Below are 24,266 nucleotides of genomic sequence, written 5' to 3'. Positions count from 1 at the left end.
AGCTTCCACCTCGTCCTCTGTCATCCCCTTCTCCTTGTGCCCTCCATCTTTCCCAACATCAGGGTCTTTTCCAGGGAGTCTTCTTCCAGGTGGCCAAAGTCTTGGAGTCTCAGCTTCACGATCTGTCCTTCCAGTGAGCACTCAGGGCTGATTTCCTTCAGAATGGAGAGGTTTGATCTTCTTGCAGTCCATGGGACTCTCAAGAGTCTCCTCCAGCACCAGAATTCAAAAGCATCCATTCTTCGGCGACCATCCTTCTTTATGGTCCAGCTCTCACTTCCATTTCCAACAGAAGGTTTCCCCCCCTCTTCTTCTTCTTTTGCACCCCCTAAATCTGTTCTGGGTCTTACCCAACCTTCTGGAACAGATTTGGCGGGTGAGGTGTGAATGGGAGGAAGAGGAGGAGAGGTCCCCTTGTGCAAGCAGAAGTCATTCTGCTCATGCAGCTATTTCGTTAAGTACTGCCCTGTACCACTTATGCACCTGAGTAAATTTGGCCAGCAAATTTCAGGGTTCGGGAGGGGGGTGGGACTCACCAAGCCAAATCTGCCCAGCCCTGTGATAGAAGTTGCACAACTTCTCAGCTTCGTTTAGTAGCAACCAAACTGCCCATTCCCCAGGAGCAAAGCTTAATTTCCAGCACTTGTCATCGGCGAACATAATTTAGTTCCTAATATCCCCTAAACTATGAGGTCATTATTATTTTTTTGCGAGTTTTAATATCTACAGAGTCGGAATATGAGCTACTTGCTGCAGAAGGGGTTTGCAGATCGCAGCTGGGCTCCTCATTGGGGATAAGCAGGTTGAAGCCTTATAGAGAAGGCGCTTTTCTCATTCTGGTTGCTGGGACATCATGTCAATGGAGGAAAGAGCTGAACAGGGGTGGGCAAGGAGACCCCCTCCCATGGATTTTGCTCTATGGCTCAGCACAGAGGTGGCTGCAGAACAGCAGTAGACCCAGGTGGTGTTTTGACAAACAGGCAGCAGTAACTAAGTTGGGAGAAGAACCTGAGTCCAGAGGTTGCCAAATGAGGTGAAAATTTGCCCTCTGGGAGAATCTCCCAGCTCTTGCCAGGAAGCCAGAACAGCAGCTGGAGAGGTGGGTTTGGAAATGGGCAGAGAAACAGCTCCCTCCCTCGGTGCTGCATGTCCCTGGTAGGTTTTGCAAAAGGGCTTTCCAGTGTATCAGAGAACTGCGACTGGCTGGGCAGTTTTGCAGAAAGCCCCTGCAAAATGATCCCCAACCTTTTCCAGTGATTGTTTAAAGGTAAAGGGACCCCTGACCATTAGGTCCAGTCGCAGATGACTCTGGGGTTGTGGCGCTCATCTCGCCTCCACAGTCACTTAGGGACCGTGTTTATGGAAGACAATCTTGCTCGGCTACGAGGGGTCGCCAAAGAAGATGTCCTTATAGACACCCAAGGTCCTGAACAACTTGGGACCATGTTACCTGAAAGACTGCCTGCCCCTGTACACACCTGTATGATCACTTAGGTCACCTGCTCATGATTATGCTGCACCCTACAGAAGAGCACCGGCAGTGGACCCCAAAATGGACATTTTCAGCCATTGCCCCATGGACTCTGGAAGGCCCTTCTCTCTGCCATACACAAAGCATCATCCATCAGTGACTTCAAACGTCTCGTAAAGACATCTCATTTTGCCCAGACTTTCCCTGACCCTTAAAACCAGTTTTTATTTGTTTGAATTCCCCAAATTCCTGTTTTTATTTCCCTGCCTTACTGGTTTTATGTTGTGTTTTTATTTTCATGACGCTGTTTATTTAATTTTTATGGCTTAAAAAAATACTAAGCAGTTTACAAACGCTTTTAAATACACAAACCAACCCCAAGGCTTCAACGGCTGTTGCGTTTGGCAACGATCCATTCTGCTTCGGAAACGACTCACTCTGTGTTCATTTGTCACCAACATCTTTCCTCCATGGTGTTGGGATGTGATAGTTAGAAAGGTGGGCTCTTCCTTATTACAAAGGGTAGATTTGTGCAAAGATAGCCAATTGATGGGAACCAATCAAATTGAAACGACCCAAAATCAAGAAGCAAAATGTTTGCCATGATGGACTGAAGGTACTTGATTGGGATGGATGGTCCAGCAGCTGTACATGCTCTTAGGATGTGCTGGGCCTGGGGTTAACCTGAGCAACGCGGTCCAGGTCCGGTCCCAAATCCAATGGTTCCGCGAGGAGTCAGTCCAACAGGGCCAAGGCAGGACACGAGGCAGGAAACCAGGCTAGGTCAGGCACAGGATCACAGGCAGGTTCTGGCAAACAGCAATGTTGCTCCCGCAACCTGGGGCGGGGTCCGACAGCCTTTTATCTTTGTTGGGGTAGCAGCTGGTCCTGATCCCCCAGTGACTCACCTCCCTGTTTCGCCCGAAGGTGAGCACTCCTCCTGCGAGCACTCAGGTCTTTCCTTCTCTCAGACCTCAGTCTCTGCAGCTCAAGGGACGTCAGTGGGTGACTAGACCCAGGGGCCGCCTCAGCCTCCCCTGACCCAACCAGTAGTGGAGCAGCTGTAAGTGATTGCCCAGCTGGAGGCAACGAGGTCATCCCCGCATCTGGAGCCAGGGAAGGCTCAGGCCCCTGACTCAGCCCAGCTGGTGCTTGTTGCAGGGGAACCTGTGCAGACTGGGGCTGTTCAGAATCAGGCACCAGACTTGGTTCAGATGCCGCCTAAGGCAAAGGATCCGGTGCGGACTGAGACTCCTCGGGCTCTGAGTCTGAGCCTGAGTCCCATGCCATCACATAGGATAACTTGGATGGCTCAGTTGGTTAGAGTGTGGTGCAGATATTGTCAAGGTTGCAGGTTCCTTTATGGGACAGCTGCATATTCCTGCATTGCAGATGACATTCAGGGTCCCTTCCAACTCTACATTTCTATGATTCTATGCAGGACTCTCTCTGAATGACACCAAAATAATAATAATAATAATAAACAATTTATTTATATCCCACCCTCCCCAGCCAAAGCCAGGCTCAGGGTGGCTAACAACAGTAAAATAATACAGCATTCTAAAATCAATTCATTGTAAAATCAATTCAGAATCAAATTAATGGCAACCATTGGGCTAGAGTTCTGTGAGGATTACCAAAGGAGGGGGTCAGACTGTGCCTTGGCCAAAGGCCTGGTGGAACAGCTTTGTCTTGCAGGCCCTGTGGAAAGATGTCAAGTCCCGCAGGGCCCTAGTCTCTTGGACAGAGCGTTCCACCAGATTGGGGCCACAGCCAAAAAAACCCTGGCTCTGGTCCCTGTGGCCCAGGACCTCCAAGGTGTTTTTGTTTGAAGACCGTAAGGTCCTCCGTGGGACATACCAGGAGAGGCGGTCCCGTAGGTACGAGGGTCCTAGGCCGTATAGGGCTTTAAAGGTTAAAACCAGCACCTTAAACCTGATCCTGTACTCTACCGGGAGCCAGTGCAGCTGGCCGTGAATGTGATCCCATGGCGAGGACCCTGTAAGGAGTCTCGCTGCAGCATTCTGCACCCGCTGGAGTTTCTGGATCAGTCTCAAGGGCAGCCCCACGTAGAGTGAGTAGAAAAATAACCTCCTTCCTAACGAACATGCTGTTCCCTTTTGAATGGAGATAGCTGGCAATGGCTGAAATGGATGAATAATAGAATCATTCCAGAGTTTGAAGGGACCCTAAGAGTAATCTAGTCTCCTTCAATGCAGGAATCTCAGTTCAAGACTATCCAACAGATGGCTACCCAAGCTCGGTTGAAAACCTCCAAGTAAGAAAGTCTGTGGGAGTCTGGTCCACTGTTGAACAGCAATTGCCGCCTGGTAGTTCTTCCTAGTGTTTGGTCAGAGTCTCCTTCCTTGTAATGTGAAGCCATTGAAAGACCTACATTGGCTCCCAGTACGTTTCCGAGCACAATTCAAAGTGTTGGTGCTGACCTTTAAAGCCCTAAATGGCCTCGGTCCATTATACCTGAAGGAGCGTCTCCACTCCCATCTTTCTGCCTGGACATTGAGGTCCAGCGCCGAGGGCCTTCTGGCAATTCCATTGCTACAAGAAGCCAAGTTACAGGGAACCAGGCAGAGGGCCTTCTCGGTGGTGGCACCCGCCCTGTGGAACGTCCTCCCTTCAGATGACAAAGAGAACAACAACTACCAGACTTAGAAGAAGAAGAAGAAGAAGAAGAAGAAGAAGAAGAAGAAGAAGAAGAAGAAGAAGAGGAGGAGGAGTAGTTTGGATTTGATATCCCGCCTTTCACTCCCTTTCAGGAGTCTCAAAGCGGCTAACATTCTCCTTTCCCTTCCTCCCCCACAACAAACACTCTGTGAGGTGAGTGGGGCTGAGAGACTTCAGAGAAGTGTGACTGGCCCAAGGTCACCCAGCAGCTGCATGTGGAGGAGCGGAGACGCGAACCCGGTTCCCCAGATTACGAGACTACCGCTCTTAACCACTACACCACACTGGCTCTGAAGGCAGCCCTGTTTAGGAAAGCTTTTAATTTATGATGCATTACGGTATTTTAATATGTTGTTGGAAGCCGCCCAGTGTGCGCTTGGGAATCCCAGCCAGATGGGTGGGGTATAAATAATAAATTATTATTATTATTATTATTATTATTATTATTTCAAGTCCTACCCTCTGGAGCAACAGAGAACAAGCTTGCTCCACCTTCCATGTGCTCCCATCAATGCCAGTCAGCCAAAGACAATCAGTGCACAACATCCAGTCTTTTTCTATCCTATTCCAAATGACTGTGTCTTCCACAGGTTTTTTGGTGTGTTTTTTTGAATTGTGGTCCAAAACATCTGGTGAGCACCAGGTTGGAGAAGTCTCTCCCTTTCTGTGCCTCCGCCTTCCTGTCAGAAACCCATTTGGAATGGCTTTCTAAATCACTCTGCTGTTTATTTGGCCTGGCGTCCGGCTCAAGCGTGTTCCATAAATCCTCATTGTGACCGCTCTCGTCTCCACTGAGTGACCTCACGGCTATTAGAAGATTGTTCACAAGCATAATTAGAAGAAAGAACGACTTGCGAAACTTGAGGCCCTAGGTCTAAATTATTCTTGTAAGTGGAGATGGAGAGATTAGATATGTATAACATTGGGGAGGCTTTCCGGTTAGACATTAATTTGCCTTTCAATCTTATCAGGGACAGATTTGATATCAGGAAAAGGGAGGCACCTGTCTCAGACCCAGAGATCTTATAAGAACGTAAGAAGAGCCTGCTAGATCAGGCCAGTGACCCATCTTGTCCAGCATGCTCTCCTCAGTGCCCAGCCAGATAGAATCATAGAATTGCAGAGATGGAAGGTGCCCAGAGGTCATCTAGAGCCCATCCAACCTCTGCCTGAGAACCTCCAAGAGAGGAGAGTCCAAAATCTCTGTTTTGCTGTCAAACAGCTCTTACTGTCAGAAAGTCAGAATCTCCTTCCTTGTGAATTGACGCCGTTGGTTCGAGTCCTACCCTCCAGAACAGGAGAAAACAGGCTTGCTCCATCCCTTGTGTGACAGCCCTTGAGATGGCTCTTGTATCTCCTCCCAGTTGTGATGGTCTGGGACTCAGGCTCAGACTCGGAACCGGAGGAGTCTCGGTCCGCACTGGATCCTCGGCCTCAGGCAGCATCTGACCCGAGTCTGGGGCCTGATCCTGAAGAGTCCCAGTCTGCACAGGTTCCCCTGCAACAAACACCAGCTGGGCCGAGTCAGGGGCCTGATCCTGCCCTGGCTCCAGATGCGGGGGTTACCTCGTTGCCTTCAGCTGGGCCATCACTTACAGCTGCTCCACTACCGGTTGGGTCAGGGGAGCCTGAGGGGGCCTCTGGGTCTAGTAACCCACTGACGTCTCCCAAGCTGCAGAGACTGAGGTCTGAGAGAAGGAGAGACCTGAGTACTCGCAGGAGGAGTGCTCACCTTCGGGCGAGACAGAGAGGTGAGTTGCCGGGGAATCAGGACCGGCCGTTACCCCGACAGAGATAAAAGGCTGTCGGACCCTGCCCCAGGTTGCGGGAGCAACATTGCAGCTTGCTGGAACCTGCCTGTGATCCTGTGCCTGACCTTGCCTCGTTTCCTGCCTTGGCCCTGTTGGACTGACTCCTCGCGGAACCATTGGATTCTGGACAGGACCTGGACCGCGTTACTCAGGTTAACCCCGGGCCCAGCACACCAGTCTCCTCTTTTCCAGGCTGAATGCAACCGTTCCTCTTGAGGCTCGGTTTCCAGACCCTTGATCCTCTTGGTTGCCCTCCTCTGCATGCATTCAGATGCCTCTGGGAAACCTGGGAGGAGGATTTGAGCACAGAAGCCCTCTCCGCTCCTGCTGTTACCGGCAACTATAATTCAGAAGCACAATTGCTTCCAACTGTGAGGAAATAGCATAGCTCTCATCGCTAGCAACCATCAGTAGCCGTCTCCTCCTTGAATTTGCCTAATCGTCATCTAAAGCCATCTAAGTTGTTGGCCATCATTGCCTCCTGTGTCAGAGAGTTAAACAGTTGAACTTATGCTGTGTGTGAAGAAGTCCTTTCCTTAGGTATTCCCCTCTGTTTTGGGACACATATCTTAGCACCAGTCGGGTGGCCTGCCCTGAACTCACTGCAAAATTGGCTGTCCTTGGGTATGGTGTTGGAAATTAAGATTTAAAGAGCAGTCCGATCCACTCTTGAACGTGGAACGGGCCAGTGGGGGGGGGGGATTCCATCTCGCCCTTTGCCTCAGGCAGCAAAACATCTAGGGCAGACGTGAGATCTTATCTTGTATACCAGATTTTATTCCTCTCCCCGCCCCCAAGAGACTCCATACCCCGTCCTTATACCCAGAACACGAGAATGACAATAACAAAGCATTTTTATAAGGAAGAACTGTTTGTGCTCAGAAAGGAACAGTCAGAAGATAACCTCCTGGAACGAATATTTGCAGCATGCAAAGGAACTCTGAGCTCACCAGCTTCATCCTGGATATTTAGACTTTATTTACATCAGGTGTTCTTGCCAGCTTGCAAAGGATGGAAGACACATTAATCTCTTGGCATATATATGTAGCGGGAGAGGTCAGAAACATGTTTACAGTCTGCAACTCTTAGTCATTACTGTGCGTATCACTCTGAGTAAATCAAGGAACTTAATTAGGAGGCAGACCATTGTTGTTACACCCCCAAGAGCTCAGGGAAGTTTCCACAAGAGGCGTACTAGTCTGTTCACTCCAGTTTCAACTCTCTTTTTGCTGGATTTTGCCTGGTTCTGCAAAGTCTTCCAGGAGGTCAAAGATTTCCCCCATCTCTGTTCATTTATGGCTCCTCTAGACAAACCTTCCCTGACCTGGCGCCTTCCAGGGGTGTTGGACTACAACTCCCATCGGCGCCAGACAGCTCCCTGCTAACATTCCTCCGATGAAAATAGGAGAAATCAGGAAGTGCCTTCCTCTTTTGATCTCCTGAACGTTGTCTGCACATTGACATTGGTCACCCTGAGCCAACGACAACCTCTCTGGCTTCACTACTTTGCGGGGTTGTTGTGAAGAAAAAAATGTGCGAGGGAAGGGGTTGTGTACAACGCCTTCCATGGATGAATGGGATGAAATAAAAATTTAGTAGTAAGCTGCCTTGAATCTCCGTCAGGAACAAAAAAGGTGGAATCATCATCATCATCATCATCATCATGGTGTCCTGCAGTTTCCAGTGCTAGAAGTTCACAAGTTCTAGTGACACATTTCTCCATTCCCTTTCTCCAGGCTGTGTGTGATTTTACATTCTTCCCCCAAGTCTCCTCCTATTCTCTCTCTTTTTAAAGTTACAGTGGTACCTGTGGATGCGAACAGGATCCGTTCCGGAGCCCCGTTCGCATCCAGAAGCAAACGCAACCCGCGTCTGCGTGTGCGTGGGTCGCGATTCGCCGCTTCTATGCATGCACGTGACGTTATTTTGAGCGTCTGCGCATGCGCGAGCGGCGAAACCCGGAAGTAACGCGTCCCGTTACTTGCGGGTTGCCGGGGAGCGCAACCCGAAAGCGCTCAACCTGAAGCACATTTAACCCGAGGTATGACTGTATTTTATTTTTCATTTTCAGATTTTACAGTTGAGTCACAAATCTAAATTGGCGCATCCAATTAAGACATCCAGTCATTGACTCCCCTCCTCCACTTTCTGCGGTTACAGTGGTACCTCGGGTTACATATGCTTCAGGTTACAGACTCCGCTAGCCCAGAAATAGTACCTCGGGTTAAGAACTTTGCTTCAGGATGAGAACAGAAATCGTGCTCTGGCGGTGCGGCAGCAGCGGGAGGCCCCATTAGCTAAAGTGATGCTTCAGGTTAAGAACAGTTTCAGGTTAAGAACGGACCTCCGGAACGAATTAAGTACTTAACCCGAGGTACAACTGTACTTATATATATATAAATAAATAAAATGTCCAGTTGCACCTTAGAGACCAACTAAGTTTGCTTTTGGTATAAGCTTTTGTGTGCGTGCACACTTCTCCAGATACACCAAAACAGAAATCACCAGATCCTTAAATATAATGTGAGGGTAGAGTTTTTCTCAGGAGGGTAGTAGGAGATGGGTGATTGACTCAACACGGTTACTGATGTTATAATATTGCATATCCAGTTCATATCTATTTACTGTTCATCCTTTATGTTCTAATTAGGTAATTTTCACTGCATGTTTTTATATCAGTCCTGCTAATGATTTAAGTTGTTTACAATAATCCTTCAGATAGTCAACAAATTCTCCCCATTCTGTATTAAAACATTTCTCTCCTTGATTTCTTAATCTTTTGGTAAGGTTCACCATTTCTGCATACTCCATCAGTTTTTGTTGCCCATCTTCCTTCGTTGGAAAGTCTCCTCCTCCTCATCGCAAACCTCTGTCCTCCCCCTTAGGAAAAACTACCGGTCTCCACTTTTACAGCACACAAATGTTTCCTACTTCTAAAGGGTTAAGAATCGAGAAAGGCACCCGGGTTCACATAACCGCATTACGAAGGGTTGTGTCTGCTCTCTGGAGCAATAAAACATTGAGGTCACCCTTTGCTTGGCAAAGTCAATGTTGAGTCCCCAAAGAAAACACAGTGCTGTAAAAAAAAATATGGCTTTTTTATTTATATTTTTGGAGAGGTGGCTAAGCTGTGAGATTACTGATCGCTGCCTCTCTCCAGCGCTGGTCCAATATGCATTTAATTACTGGCCTGTTCTTACCATCAATTTACAGCGCTTGGTCTCTCTTGCCAGCCAAACAGATGGAAGCGGAGGTTTCATAATAAGGACAGTTACATTATTTTTTTCTGACATTAACACTTATATCAGGCCCTTGGCGAGCGCTAGGGGGCTTGGCGTGGACCCCAGAAACAGCCGCTCCCTTTCTGAGGCCGGCTGCAGCTGTGCAGAGGAACTTATCCACTTCCGTACAGAAAGTGGGGGACCGCGGCAAGATTTCAACCTGCAAATGTGGCCGTGTTCAAATATCTGGGGGCTGCTCCGTGGAATATGGAGCAAGCTTGGTTTCTGGTGCTCTGGAGGGGAGGCCCCAATCCAGTGGATTCAAAGGACAAGGAAAGAGATCAAAGTTCACCTCAGAAAAAAATGAGAAAATGAAAGATTCTAAAACGAACAGATGCTGGGTTCTGGGATCCTGAACAACTCCTCACTGTCACAGCATACAAGAGGGATGTTTACACTGAGTTGTCCAGCCCAACCGGTGTTATGTACTGAGTTGAATAGGATCCAAAATGCAGCACTCTGATTGGTCCTAGAACAATAGGATCCAGAATGCAGAAGTCTGATTGGTCCTAGAACAATAGAACCCAGAATGCAGCAGTCTGATTGGTCCACAGGAGCCACCCAATCGAGCTCCGGGTGGAAGTGAATCCGCAACCTGATTGGCCTACAGGAGAATCCTGGAATTAGCCAATCACGTGGGGCCCATTGTGTAAATAATGTATATAAAGCAGACATTCTGGGGGAACTTCCATTCCTCACTACTATGAGCTGAATAAAGAGCATGAAATCCACTCTCGACTCCAAGTATATGTCAACCCCCAAACCCCTTCCACAGCTGCTTCAGATCGCACAGATCAGTGTGTACTTGAAGTTTTTGTTTTTGTGCCTTTCTTTTGTCCTGAAGTACACACACACACACACACACACACACACACACACCCCGTCACTTAACTTCCAATCAATCTCATAAGGATGACCTGCACAGCTCAGTTTGCAAGCTGGAATGGGCATCTGTTCTGGGACAAGAGACCCCCACTTAATACCTTTGCCCAGGATGGACAGGCCCCCTCCTATGCCAAAGGAGATATTGGGGGTCATTTCCATGTCAGGAGAACCAGTCCTGAAACAGGTTGGCAGATGAATGGGGGAGACAGAAGGGAGCACTTCTTCATGACTGAACTATGGAACTCATTGCCACAGGAGGCAAAATCATGTGCCAAGTTTGGGAGCACATTGGGCTCGGATATATCTGCCCACACCTATATAGTCAATGGGGGAAATCAGTCTATTTCCAGGCTGATAAGACTGTTCTGTTCCAACATTTAAAGTGTGAGCGTCTGTGATTAACAAAACTGAGGGTTTTTCTTTCTTTATTGATGGCTTTATTTATATATTTCAGCTTCTGTCTTCACAAGGTGGTGGACCCTCTCCCACTGGAGGTTTTTAAGCAGAGGTTGGGTGGCCATCTGTCAGAGATTCTCTGCATTGCAGGGGGTTGGAATAGATGACCTCTTGGGGTCCCTCAGCTCTACAGTTCTGTGATTCTATGATCAGCCGGTCCAATACAAATGATTTTTTAAAATCAGAGCAGTTGAGGAAGGCAGAAGTTGAAACGTTTTGCACCTAAATAAATAAACTCTTGCTTTGATAATCACACTAACGTAGATGTTATTTTAGTGGTTAACCCAATCCTAAAAGGGAGCCAGGGCAAGCTGGTGTGAGGTGCTGCGTGAGGCTTTTATAAATCCTCACACACACAAACACAAAGTTGCATTTCAACAGACGTTTAAATGTAAAAGTAGAGATATGTTTTGTGAGACTAGAGGTGTGTCAGAAAATTTGGAGAAGAGGGTGACCTGATGGACAATCAAATTCTGAGTCACACGTTTCATAGAATCATAGAGTTGGATAGGACCCCCAGAGACATCCAGTCCAACCCCCTGAAATGCAGGAATCTAAAAGAATCGCTGACAGATGCCCATCCAACATCTGCTTATAAACCTCCAAGGAAGGAGCATGCACTACTTTCCTTGGATCAGGCCAGTTTGTATTGGGAATTGGAAAAACTGAATTACTTAGCCCATAGCTGTCAACTTACAGATTTGAAAATAAGGGACCAGCAGCCTTGAAAATAAGGGACCAGCTGCCAAAATAAGGGATCTGCAGCATCACCTGTTCCAGGCACTCCAGTCTTCCTGTCCCCCTGCAGTCTGGTCAAACTCATGCTGGTAGCTTCGAGAACACTGTCCAACCAACTTTGTAACCAGAGGTTCAACTGAATAGAATCTGAATCACATGCACCACAAGGCCTATGGAGCCTCAACTTAAGATGGCTCCCTGGCCTGGCTTTGCACTGCAAAGTTTGCAGCAGCACGTGCAACAAAATGGCGTCCAGCATTCAAAAACCCCCTCAGCTTGCATTAACTAGCCACACACAAGGCATGCAAGCTCCACCCCCCAGTCGTTCTTAGACTTCTTATTGGGTGAGCAACACAGCCAAGCAACACAGTTGGAGCCTCCCTCCTCCCTGGCCGGCAGGGAGGGAGGGAGAGGAGCTGCTTCCTTTGAAATTTAAGGGACATCATTTAAGGGACATTTAAGGGACATCCATCAATAAGGGACAGCAGCGGGACATGGCGCTGGAATAAGGGACTGTCCCTTCAAATAAGGGACACTTGACAGCTATGACTTAGCCACCCCTGTTCCTTTTTTATTATTTAGATTTTATTAACATATAAAACACATACATATACTTTTACACAATACACGTACACAACACACTACCTCATATTCATAATATAAAACATACCTACATTACTCTATATAATACCTACCTATCCTGTGCATATCAACATACCTACACACCTACCCCACACAGACACCCACCTAGTGACTTGACTTCCAGCCGTTCTTGTTACTCTACTTTATTTTTCCAACTAGCTTAAACACATTTCATTGTTTCTTTAATCTCTTCTTCTATCTTGACTTCACTCTCCTTTTACCCTAATCATTTTCTGGATTCACTCAATAGCTGTCAGAAATTCTACTTTTTCCACTTAAACTTTGATGTATTCCTTAAAGATAGCCCACTCCTTATTCACTTTTTGTACCATATCTCCTTTTATCCTCCCTGTTAGTTCGGCAATATGGAAGTATTCCATCATTTTAGATAACCAGTCGGTTTTAGTTGGGACACTGCTGCTTTTCCAATTTTTGGCAATCAATAACCTTGCCTCCGTAGTTGCATACATAAATATTGGTCTGACCGTTCTTTTCATTTCCTCTGACATGATGCCTAGGAGAAAGGATTCTGGTTTTTTTTCCAAATGAAAACCTAAACATCTTTTTCAGTTCCTTATAGATATTTTCCCAGAATCCCACTATCTATTTGCACTCCCATCACATATGTAGAAAGCTTCCTGCCCCTTTGTTGCATCTCCAACAGACATCACGACAGTTTTCGTACATTTTTGCCAATCTGGCCGGGGTCAGGTACCACCTGTATTGCATTTTCATTACATTCTCTCTTAAATTATAAAGGTAAAGGGACCCCTGACCATTAGGTCTAGCCGTGACTGACTCTGGGGTTGCAGCACTCATCTCGCTTTATTGGCCAAGGGAGCCAGTGTATAGCTTCCGGGTCATGTGGCCAGCATGACTAAGCCGCTTCTGGCAAACTAGAGCAGCGCACAGAAACGCTGTTTACCTTCCCGCCAGAGTGGTACCTATTTATCTACTTGCACTTTGATGTGCTTTCAAACTGCTATGTTGGCAGGAGCAGGGACCGAGCAATGGGAGCTCACCCTGTCGTGGGGATTCGAACCGCCGACCTTCTGATCGGCAAGTCCTAGGCTCTGTCGTTTAACCCACAGCGCAACTCTTAAATTATAGCATGCCATAAATTTGATATCTCTTTTCCACAGCCGTTCCCATTCAGCCATCCCTGTTCCTTGAACCCTCAAAATAAAGAAGATCTCACACGGAGCTCCTTCCTGTCTTGGACCCATCACTTACCATCATCGCAGAGGTTCAGCTTGGAGAGGTTCTTTCCATCAAACTGCTCCTCGAAGACGGACCCGTTCTCTCTCTCACCAAAGGTATGGAGATACATGGCTTTGTTCTCCATCTTTTCACCTGTGGGAGACACACCAAAGAATCCAGTCAGGAAAATGGGGGAAGCGTCATCCTAGTTCAGCAGCAGAACTTGCATGCAGAAGGTGGCATCTCAGGAGATGGAGAAATTTGAACCACTGGGAGATCAAGACAATGAAGTGTCTGGAAACCAAGCCTGATGAGGAACGGTTGAAGGAGCTGGGAATGTTTAGCTTGGAAAAGAGGAGACTGAGAGGAGATATGAGAGCCATCTTCCAATATCTCAAAGGCTGAACTATGGAAGAGGGAACAAGCATGTTTTCTTCTGCTCTGTGGGGTAGGACCCGAACCATTGGCTTCAAATTACAAGAAAGGAGATTTCAACTAAACGTCAACTTTCTGACAGTAAGAGTTGTTCAGCAGTTGAATCGTCTCCCTCAGGAGATTGGGGCTCTCCTTCCTTGGAGGTTTCAAAGCAGAGGTTGGATGGCCATCTGTCATAAATGCTTTCATTGAGATTCCTTCATTACGGTAAAAAAAATGGTAAAGGTCAGGTGGCTATAGGGTTGTGGCACTCATCTCGCTTTCAGGCCAAGGGAGCCAGCTCTCAACTGCAGACAGCTTTTTGGGTCATGTGACCGCTTCTGGTACAACAGAATACCGTGACGGAAACCAGAGCGCATGGAAATGCCATTTACCTTCCCACCGGAGTGGTACCTATTTATCTGCTTGCACTGGCATGGTTTCGAATTGCTAGGTTGGCAGAAGCTGGAACAGAGCAACGGGAGCTCACTCCATCGCTTGGATTCGAACTGCCAACCTTCTGATCGGCAAGCCCAAGATGCTCAGTGGTTTAGACCACAGTGCCACCCGCATCCTACATTACAGCGGGTTGGACTAGATGACCCTTGGAGATCTCTACCAATTCTACTGTTCTATGATTAAACCACCCCAGGATTGAAGCACAGGCTCTGTTATGCAACTTTTGGCCTCCCCATTGTTATGGGTTGCCTAGTGGTGCTGTGGTCTAAATCACTGAGCCTTTTGGGCTTGCCAATCGGAAGGTCAGCAGTTCAAATCCCTGCAATGGAGTGAGCTCCCATTGCTCTGTCCCTGCTCCTGCCAACCTAGCAGTTTGAAAACATGCCAGTGCAAGTAGATAAATAGGTACCACTGCGGCGGGAAGGTAAACGGCATTTCCATGGACTCTGGCTTCCGTCACAGTGTCCTGTTGCACCGGAAGCGGTTTAGTTCTGCTGACCACAAGACCTGGAAAGCCATCTACGGACAAACACAGGCTCCCTCGGCCTGAAAACGAGATGAGTGCTGTAACCCCATAGTCGCCTTGGACTGGACTTAACTGTCCAGGGGTCCTTTACCTTCACCTCAGCACTCAGAGTCCCTTAGTGACGGGGAGAGAAATTTTAATGTGAATCGACCTAATCCAAACATGTAAAAACAATTTGCAGACTGGAAAACAAAGCAGCTTTCCTTCAAAGTCTGCACTCCTCCAAATTTTGCAATGCAGTTCTCCAAGCAAAAAGCCAAAAAACCCCACCAAAACCATATACAGTGGTACTCTGGTTAAGTACTTAATTCGTTCTGGAGGTCTGTTCTTAACCTGAAACTGTTCTTAACCTGAAGCACCACTTTAGCGAATGGGGCCTCCTGCTGCTGCTGCGCCGCCAGAGCATGGTTTCTGTTCTCATCCTGAAGCAAAGTTCTTAACTTGAAGCACTATTTTTGGGTAGCGGAGTCTGTAACCTGAAGCATATGTAACCCGAGGTACCACTGTACAGAAATACATTCATCAGGGGGAAGTTTGCAGGCTAAAAATAACACAAACAAACAAATTAGGGGAGACTGCTTGCATATAGGTGTGTATTAGTCAAAACTGCACACAAATGCTAATGAATTTCCACAGCGACTTTTTTTGATGCCAGCGTGTGGTGAACAGGAAACTGCTGAAATTGGGAGGAAAATAGAAAGTGGAATGGACCAATCTGCCTGTTTGTTCGGCTTGTTCATCTGATGCCAGAAAAGGCTGGTCGCTGATCTGCCCCCAACTTAGCAAGAGGGCAGCTGCTTTGACAGAGAGGGAGGGCTGCCAAACCCAGCCTCAAACCAGATGGATAACAACTCTGGATGCCTCGCAAATAGGCCAGAGCCCAGACCTTCCTCTCCTATCTCGGGGGACGGGCCTGTTCTCTGCAAGGCCAGAAGACGTGCGGTGATCGACGGAGCAAGGCACTTTTCAGGAAAACAAACGGAGAACAGCGGAACGGATCTTTGCCCCGGGAAGCTTACAGTCAACACTTTGACAGTGTCGTGTTAAGATGGATGGGTAATCAAATTGTGCAGGTACTTGGAGCTCGCAAAGCTGGCAGGTGCAATAAAAGATAAACCTACAAAGATGGTGAAAGAAGAATGGGAATGTTTAAATAATTATCTAGGGGACAAGGGTTCATCAAGAAAGACCTGGCTATGTTTAGAATGATGCCGCATAGGGAAATGTTCCCTGATACCAAAGATGAGGGATTCTATGGAATGTAGATAGAGAGAATTGATAAGAACAATGATCTGTTGTGACCTTGACGGAAGCGTACAATAGATGAGCCTCCTTGAAGGAGCGTCTCCACCCCCATCGTTCTGCTCGGACACTGAGGTCCAGCGCCAAGGGCCTTCTGGCGGTTCCCTCCCTGCGAGAAGCCAAGTTACAGGGAACCAGGCAGAGGGCCTTCTCGGTGGTGGCACCCACCCTGTGGAACACCCTCCCATTAGATGTCAAAGAGAAAAACAACTACCAGACTTTGAGAATACATCTGAAGGCAGCCCTGTTTAGGGAAGCTTTTAATGTTTGATAGGTTATTGTATTTTAGTGTTTTGTTGGAAGCCGCCCAGAGTGGCTGGGGAATAACAATAATAAATTATTGTTATTGTTATTGTTATTATTTTTGTCTTTTTGTCTTCTTCTTCGTTATTTCTTCTTTTTTCTCCCCACCCCTCTTTTCTTCTCCTTCTTTTTTCTTTTTCCTTTTTCACTCCTCCTTCTCCTCCTTTCCTTTTCCTTTTTTCTTTCCCATAATGTCTTATGTTCTATGCCATGTACTTTGATATTTTTTGTAGGTTTTTTTTAGCTTTTTTCATTATTACTATTATTAAGGATTTTTGTAATTTTGGTTGTTTATATTTATCTGCATTTGTTTAAAGCAAAATAAAAGGCTTTTTTAAAGGGTGGGGTTTTTTTTGGGGGGAGGTGATTTGGAGTAAGAAGGAAGAACCTCAGAAGATCTGGAAGGGACCCAAGGGTCATCTAGTTCAACCCCCTGCAATGCTGGAATCACACCTGAAGATTCCCACGCAGGTGGCTGGATGCAGGTAGGATGAAGAGCAGCATGAGAGATAGCAGGGAGGTTATCTCTGTGGCAGAACATCTGTTCTACATACCCTCCAAGTGTCCCGGTTTTCCAGCGACAGTCCCGGAATTAGAGAAGCTGTCCCAGTTTCTGATTTGATCCCCGAATTTGCTGCTTTCCCTTATTTCTCCCTGTGCTGGGCCCGGGGGTTAACCTGAGCCGTGCGGTTCAGGTCTGGTCCCAAATCCAAGGATTCCACGAGGCGTCAGTCCAACAGGCCCAAGGCAGGACACGAGGCAGGAAACCAGGCAAGGTCAGGCACAGGGTCTCAGGCAGGTTCCAGCAATGTTGCTCCTGCAACCTGGGGCGGGGTCCGACAGCCTTTTATCTCTGACAGGGTAGCGGCCCTGATCCCCCAGCGACTCACTTCCCTGTCTCACCCGAAGGCGAGCACTCCTCCTGCAAGTACTCAGGTCTCTCCTTCTCTCAGACCTCAGTCTCTGCAGCTCGGGAGACGTCGGTGGGTGACTAAACCCAGGGGCCGCCTCAGCCTCTCCTGACCCAACCGGTAGTGGAGCAGCTGTAAGTGATGGCCCAGCTGGAGGCAACGAGGTCATCCCCGCATCTGGAGTCAGGGCAGGCTCAGGCCCCTGACTCGGCCCAGCTGGTGCTTGTTGCAGGGGAACCTGTGCAGACTGGGACTCTTCAGGATCAGGCCCCTGACTCGGCCCAGCTGGTGCTTGTTGCAGGGGAACCTGTGCAGACTGGGACTTTTCAGGATCAGGCCCCAGACTCGGCCCAGCTGGTGTTTGCTGCAGGGGAACCTGTGCAGACTGGGGCCCTTCAGAATCAGTCCCCAGACTTGGTTCAGATGATGCCTGAGGCAGAGGACTCCTTTGGCTCCGAGTCGGAGCCCGAGTCCCAGGCCATCACACTCCCCTCCCCTTATTCCTCCTTATTCTTCTGCTCTCCTCCCTTCTCTCTTTCTCCCCCACCTCAAAGTTCCTTTCATCCCTGGCTCCTTTCAACTTCAGCTAACACTCATGTTTGAGAGGCTGTTGCTTTCTCGCCCCCGGGAGATGAAAACACCCCCCCTGCCCAGTGTGCCCTGCCTCTGATCAGTCTCCTTTCATCTGTCCTGCCAGTCAAAAAGAAGTTAATTGTCACTGGCACCAGGGGATGGGGGGCAGGGAAGAGAGTGGGGGAGGGAAAAGGGGCACTGGTCCCCTCCCCCTTTCATTTCTCCAAACTTTAGTGGAAATCCAGGATCACGGAACTGTAGATTTGGAAGGGACACCCCGAATGCCATCTAATCCAACCTCCACAGTGCAGGGATCACAGCTAAAGAACCCCAGGCAACCTTGGTTTGAAAACCTCTGATGAAGGAGAGTCCACCACCCTTAGATGCTACCCTTTGAATTTCCAAATAAGTAAATAAAAATAATAAAACAATTGTCCAGTAGCACCTTAGAGACCAACTAAGTTTGTTCTGCGTACAGTGGATGCTCAGGTTGCAAATGTGATCCGTGCGGGATGCACCCCGCAGCGTTCGCAACCCAGGTCTGCACACAAGCGGGTTGAGATTCAGCGCTTCTGTGCATGCACAACCACAGAAAATCCAGAATTAATCCATTCTGGTACTTCCGGGTTTTGGCGGTCCGCAACCCGAAAAAACGCAACCTGAAGAGGCTGTAACCCGAGGTATGACTGTATAAGCTTTTGTGTGCATGCACACTTCTTCAGATATGCTGAAACAAAACGTCACCAGACCCTTATATATAGTGGGAGGGTGGGGTGGGTTCCCCCCCCAGAAGGGTAGTGGGAGATGGGTGATTGACTCAATGGGTATGGTGAACCTGTGACTGTTAACGACTGCCATTAGTCCTACAGGAAAAAGCCAGGGATAGTATGCAGATAACCAAAAATAGCTTTAGCATATTGTTATGGAAATTAGGGGGGGGCACATCTTTAAAGTTGTTAAATGTTACAAATATTATGCCTGAATGTATCCTTTCGACTTGACAGCTCAGGGAAGTTACCTAGCTTTAACAATCGCCTGCTTCTTGGGAGAAGGGCAATGACAGGCCTAGATAGCATCTTGAGAAGTAGAGACGTCACCTTGACAACAAAGGTCCGTATAGTTAAAGCCATGGTTTTCCCAGTAGTGATGTATGGAAGTGAGAGCTGGACCATAAAGAAGGCTGATCGCCGAAGAATGGATGCTTTTGAATTATGGTGCTGGAGGAGACTCTAGAGAGTCCCATGGACTGCAAGAAGATCCAACCTCTCCATTCTGGAGGAAATCAGCCCTGAGTGCTCACTGGAAGGACAGATCCTGAAGCTGAGGCTCCAGTACTTTGGCCACCTCATGAGAAGAGAAGACTCCCTGGAGAAGACACTGATGTTGGGAAAGATGGAGGGCACAAGGAGAAGGGGGCGACAGAGGACGAGATGGTTGGATAGTGTTTTCGAGGTTACCAGCATGAGTTTGACCAAACTGCGGGAGGTAGTGGAGGACAGAAGTGCCTGGCGTGCTCTGGTCCATGGGGTCACGAAGAGTCGGACACGACTAAACGACTAAACAACAACAACAACAATCATATAAAATCAACTCCTTTGCCAGTTTCCTCCATTCCAAAGCTATTTTTCCCTTGAAAAATAGGGACTTCCCAATAGGAAGTGCCCAGAGAGGACAACTGCTGAGCTGATTGTTGGCCAAAGAAAGCCTAATCCCATCACCAGACTTGCCAAGGGGTCCAGACATGCAAAGAAAGTTCTATTGTACTTTGGGTGGTGGGACTTCAGAGGTGTTTGCCTATGCTCATCTTATACCTGGGTCTGAAAGAATAAGATTGTCGTTGAAAGTGGGGTTCAGCACTCATCTCCCTTTGACAAAGATGTCCCTGCGGGGTAGCTCAGTTTGTAGAGCGTGAGACTTTTAATTTCCTGGTCGTGGGTTCGAGATCTACGTTTGTAAGTTTCCTGCATTGCAGCGGGTTGGACTAGATGACCCTCGGGGTCCCTTCCGACTCTGAAATTCTATGAAACATATGCAGCAAATAAGGGGATCTGCCCTCAGCAGAAGCAAGCCAGGACCTCTGATCCTTCCTTGAAAGCAAGCGGAGCTGATTTTGCAAAGATCTGTCTTGAAGAAGCAAGATTTGGCTTCCAATAACTGTGTATTTCTTGTGTGTTTATAGTTGCTGGGGTGGGGTGGTACTTTTATGTCGCAAGCTTGCTTTTGTGACATGCTGCTTTAAGTGTGTCCTGTTGTTTTTAAAGGATTGCACATTATATTGCATGTGTCACGGTCTCTATAAATCGCTTCTTTTGGCTGTGTGCCAGGATTCATAAATCAGCGGGCGGAAAAAGAAGTTTTCCTCCCTCTCTCATCGTGCTAGAACCCCTGGACGGCCAGCTGGACGCTGGGAGATCCAGATGAGAGAAAAGGAAGTCCTTCTTCACGCAGCACGTGGTGAGACTATGGAACTCCCATCCACAAGAAACGAAGATGGCCAGCAACTTGGATGGCTTTAAAGGAGAATGGGACAATTTCCCTTCTATCTCTACAGTTCTATGATTCCAAGCCAGCCCCTTCCTCACCCAGCTCCCTGGTCCAGCTTCTGGAGCTTCTGGAGCCACAATAACAATAACAATAACAATAACAATAACAACATTATTTTTACCCCGCCCATCTGGCTGGTTTCCCCCAGCCACTCTGGGCGGCTTCCAGCAAAAGATTAAAGTCCACCAAGACAAGCCACATCAAAAGTCGCATGAATGCATATATTGGATACCCCCCCCTTTTTAAATAATTTCTTATTAGTTTTCAACATATCATTTTCAAATAATTAAACATACTTTTACATCTTATACAATTTTGGACTTCCATCAATCACGTCTGAAAATTTTCCAACCTATTCACTTAAATATACTTGTCTTACTTTCACTAGTACCTTTAAATTTCATAACTAAAATCTCTCCCCTTTCTCTATTTTGCAATATTTCATATATTTCTCCTTGCACAACTTATATTGGATACCTCTCAATTTCCTCTGGACCATCACCCACCCACAGTTGGGTATCTGAGCTGTTGTATCTCTGCAACGATATTTCCCTATTTAATGGGAGGCTGCACTGAATTTTCATGGGATTGGATTTTCTCCTGGAAAAGGTGTCGTTTCAAGCGGTGCACAGGGGGTGAAGATCAGCACTCTGCTAAATTGAGCATTGGGAGGGTGGGGGCGACAGGAACCCTTTTGTTTGCAAAATCTCCACCTCTCTCTCACGGCACTTCACTTGCCAAGAGGAAGGTTGGGCTGCAGGTTGTCACCTTAGAAGTGGCTTATCCCACTAAAAAGAGGGGAAGCCTTTTTGACCCCGAAAGATCATAAACACAAGGGGGGGCCTGAAGGGACAAGGTCAGGGTTTTCCATTAAGAATCCGATTTGAGTGAGTGGGTAGTTGATCAACATTGCTCCCATTTCACAGATAGGTTAAGTGAGAATGAGTTAGAATCATAGAACTGTAGAGCTGGAAGGGACCTCGAAGGTCATCTAGTCCAACCCCATGTAATGCAGGAATCTCAGCTGAAGGTTCCACCCAACGTCTGCTTAAAAGCCTCCAAGGGAGGAGAACCCACCGCCTTCCAATGGAGCCCGTTCCACTGTTGAACAGTTCTTATCATCAGAAAGTTCTCCTGATGTTGAGTCGGAATCTCCTTTCTTGCAACTTGAAGCCATGGGTTTGAGGTCCTACCCTCCAGAGCAGGAGAAAACAAGCTCGCTCCATCTTCCATGTGGCAGCCCTTCAGATATCATATCACCTCTCTGTTGCCTCTTTCCCAGGCTAAACATCCCCAGTTCCTTCAACCGCTCCTCATTAGGCTTGGTTTCCAGACCCTTGATCATCTTGGTTGCCCTCCTCTGCACACCTTCTAGCTTAGCAATCTCCTTCTCAAACTCAGGTGCCCAGAACTGGACACAAACACTACTCTGTTTGCCAAAGCTATTCTAGAAGTCAGTGGCAGAGATTTATTTGGACAAAGAAGGCTGATCGCCGAAGAATTGATGCTTTTGAATTCTGTTGCTGGAGGAGACTCTTGAGAGTCCCATGGGCTGCAAGAAGATCAAACCTCTCCATTCTTAAGGAAATCAGCCCTGAGTGCTCACTGGAAGGACAGATCGTGAAGCTGAGGCTCCAAGACTTTGGCCACCTCATGAGAAGAGAAGACTCCCTGGAAAAGACCCTGATGTTGGGAAAGATGGAGGGCACAAGGAGGAGGGGACGACAGAAGACGAGGTGGTTGGACAGTGTTATAGAAGCGACCAACATGAGTTTGACCAAACTGGGGGAGGCAGTGGAAGACAGGAGTGCCTGGTGTGCTCTGGTTCAGGGGGTCACGAAGAGTCGGACACGACTGAACAACTAAACAAAAAAGGGTCTCCCAAGTGCGAGCAGAAAGGTCCTCACCCCCTCAACCCCCACCCCGCTGGAGAACTGTGTCTCCTGCTCAGCCCTTGAAACAACCAAGGTGTAAGTTACTCACCTGATGGCAGGGTTCTTGACAGCCTTGGATTCTTCAGCCCCTCCTAATCCCCACCATGCAAGATGGTTAGAGAAGGTAGAGGGAAATCTCAAAATACAGAGTTCTTGCAAGTTACCTCCTTCCAGTCCAGAAGGAAAGCAAGAGCCCTCTAGACATGGGCAGTCATCCCTTCCATGGCTAACAAGAGATCTTGGATGGTGGTGGTGGTTCTCCTGATGTTCCTCTGCTTCAGATTGCCAGCTGTGGCTCTCTCAAAACTCTGCAGCCAGCCCTTCTCTAGGCAAAGTGAAGGACCCAGGCAGCTTTCCAGCTAGCCTTCGCCACTCCTGGGGAAGCCGAGGGGAGTGGGAAGGGGGCAGGCATAGAAAGGGGAGAGTCAGAAGCAGCTCCAAGGGCTGGATTGTTGTTGTTGCTCTGAAAAAGGTTCCAGTTGCTGGGAGTCTCTTAAAAGTTTCTTGGAAGAAGTGGACCATGCGGAGAGGGACAGGTATGGAGAGATGCGACCTCTGGTGGCTCAACTCCTGCAAGGCAGGCTGGCATCACATTTCTTTTGCAGCAGGGATAAAATAAAACACTCTTTGTGGCAGTTTTGTGGTTCTTGCGGAGGCCGTTAGCACTTAATGGGGCGTGTGTTCTGTATCCTGAGAAATGTGGGAAACGGAATGCAGAGCAGGGTATTTCCAATGGGTTTTACTTAGCCCAGCTAGTCTATATTGTTGAATCCTATACAGTGGTGCAGATGACACAACCTTGATGGCAGAAAGTGAGGAGGAATTAAAGAACCTTTTAATGAGGGTGAAAGAGGAGAGCGCAAAATATGGTCTGAAGCTCAACATCAAACAAATGAAGATCTTGGCCACTGGTCCCATCACCTCCTGGCAAATAGGAGGGGAAGAAATGGAGGCAGTGAGAGATTTTTTTTTCTTGGGCTCTATGATCACTGCAGATGGTGACAGCAGTCACAAAATTAAAAGACGCCTGCTTCTGGGGAGAAAAGCAACAACAAACCTAGACAGCATCTTAAAAAGCAGAGACATCACCTTGCCGACAAAGGTCTGTATAGTTAAAGCTATGGTTTTCCCAGTGGTGATGTATGGAAGTGAGAGCTGGACCATAAAGAAGGCCGAAGAATTGATGCTTTTGAATTATGGTGCTGGAGGACACTCTTGAGAGTCCCATGGACTGCAAGCAGATCAAATATGCCTGGAAGCGAGATGAGCACCACACCCCATAGTTGCCTTTGACTGTACTTCCAGGGGTCCTTTGTTGCTGTTTAGTTGTTTAGTCATGTCCGCCTCTTCGTGACCCCATGGACCACAGCATGCCAGGCACTACTGTCTTCCACTGCCTCCCACACTTTGGTCAAACTCAAGCTGGTAGGCTCTGTCCTTCCAGTGAGCACTCAGGGCTGGTTTCCTTCAGAATGGAGAGGTTAGTTCTTCTTGCAATCCATGGGACTCTCAAGAGTCTCCTCCAGCACCATAATTCAAAAGCATCAATTCTTTGGCGGTCAGCCTTCTTTATGGTCCAGCTCTCACTTCCATACATCACTACTGGGAAAACCAGAGCTTTAACTATACGGACCTTTGTCGGCAAGGTGAAGTCTCTGCTTTTTAAGATGCTGTCTAGGTTTGTCATTGCTAATCCTGCAGCTGCATGATATAACTCTAAATCAGGGAGTGCGAAGCCTCCTCTCTCTTTTTTATCTATTAACAGTTGGTATTTTGGTCTCAGTCCCCCCCCCCATATAAATTTCGCCATATCGTTCTTCCACTCTTGAAAATATTTCACCCCCCCCCCAATATCAGTATAAAGGTAAAGGTAAAGGGACCCCCGACCATTAGGTCCAGTCGTGGGCGACTCTGGGGTTGCGGCACTCATATCGCTTTATTGGCCGAGGGAGCCGGCGTACAGCTTCCGTGTCATCTGGCCAGCATGACTAAGCCCCTTCTGGCAAACCAGAGCAGCGCACGGGAACGCCGTTTACCTTCCCGCCGGAGCTGTACCTATTTATCTACTTGCACTTTGATGTGCTTTCAAACTGCTAAGTTGGCAGGAGCAGGGACTGAGCAACGGGAGCTCACC

The 24,266-nt window shown here is 47.8% G+C and overlaps 1 protein-coding gene across 1 annotated transcript in view; it reads right to left on the bottom strand.

Annotated features, from left to right (window-relative positions):
* Positions 1 to 22,619, bottom strand: part of SCARA5 (scavenger receptor class A member 5) — a 96,440-nt gene extending 73,821 nt beyond the window's left edge. The window contains exons 1-2 of the mRNA XM_053383840.1: positions 22,182 to 22,619; positions 13,200 to 13,319 (exon numbers count right to left, since the gene is read on the bottom strand). Of these exons, the coding sequence (XP_053239815.1) occupies positions 13,200 to 13,311 (112 nt within the window). The 5' untranslated portion in view covers positions 13,312 to 13,319; positions 22,182 to 22,619. The remainder of the gene's footprint in view (positions 1 to 13,199; positions 13,320 to 22,181) is intronic.
* Between the last annotated feature and the right edge of the window lie 1,647 nt (positions 22,620 to 24,266).

Source organism: Podarcis raffonei, chromosome 3 (genome assembly GCF_027172205.1).
Source record: "Podarcis raffonei isolate rPodRaf1 chromosome 3, rPodRaf1.pri, whole genome shotgun sequence".
NCBI classification, from domain to species: Eukaryota; Metazoa; Chordata; class Lepidosauria; order Squamata; family Lacertidae; genus Podarcis; species Podarcis raffonei.
This window is presented reverse-complemented; position numbering and strand designations above follow the sequence as displayed.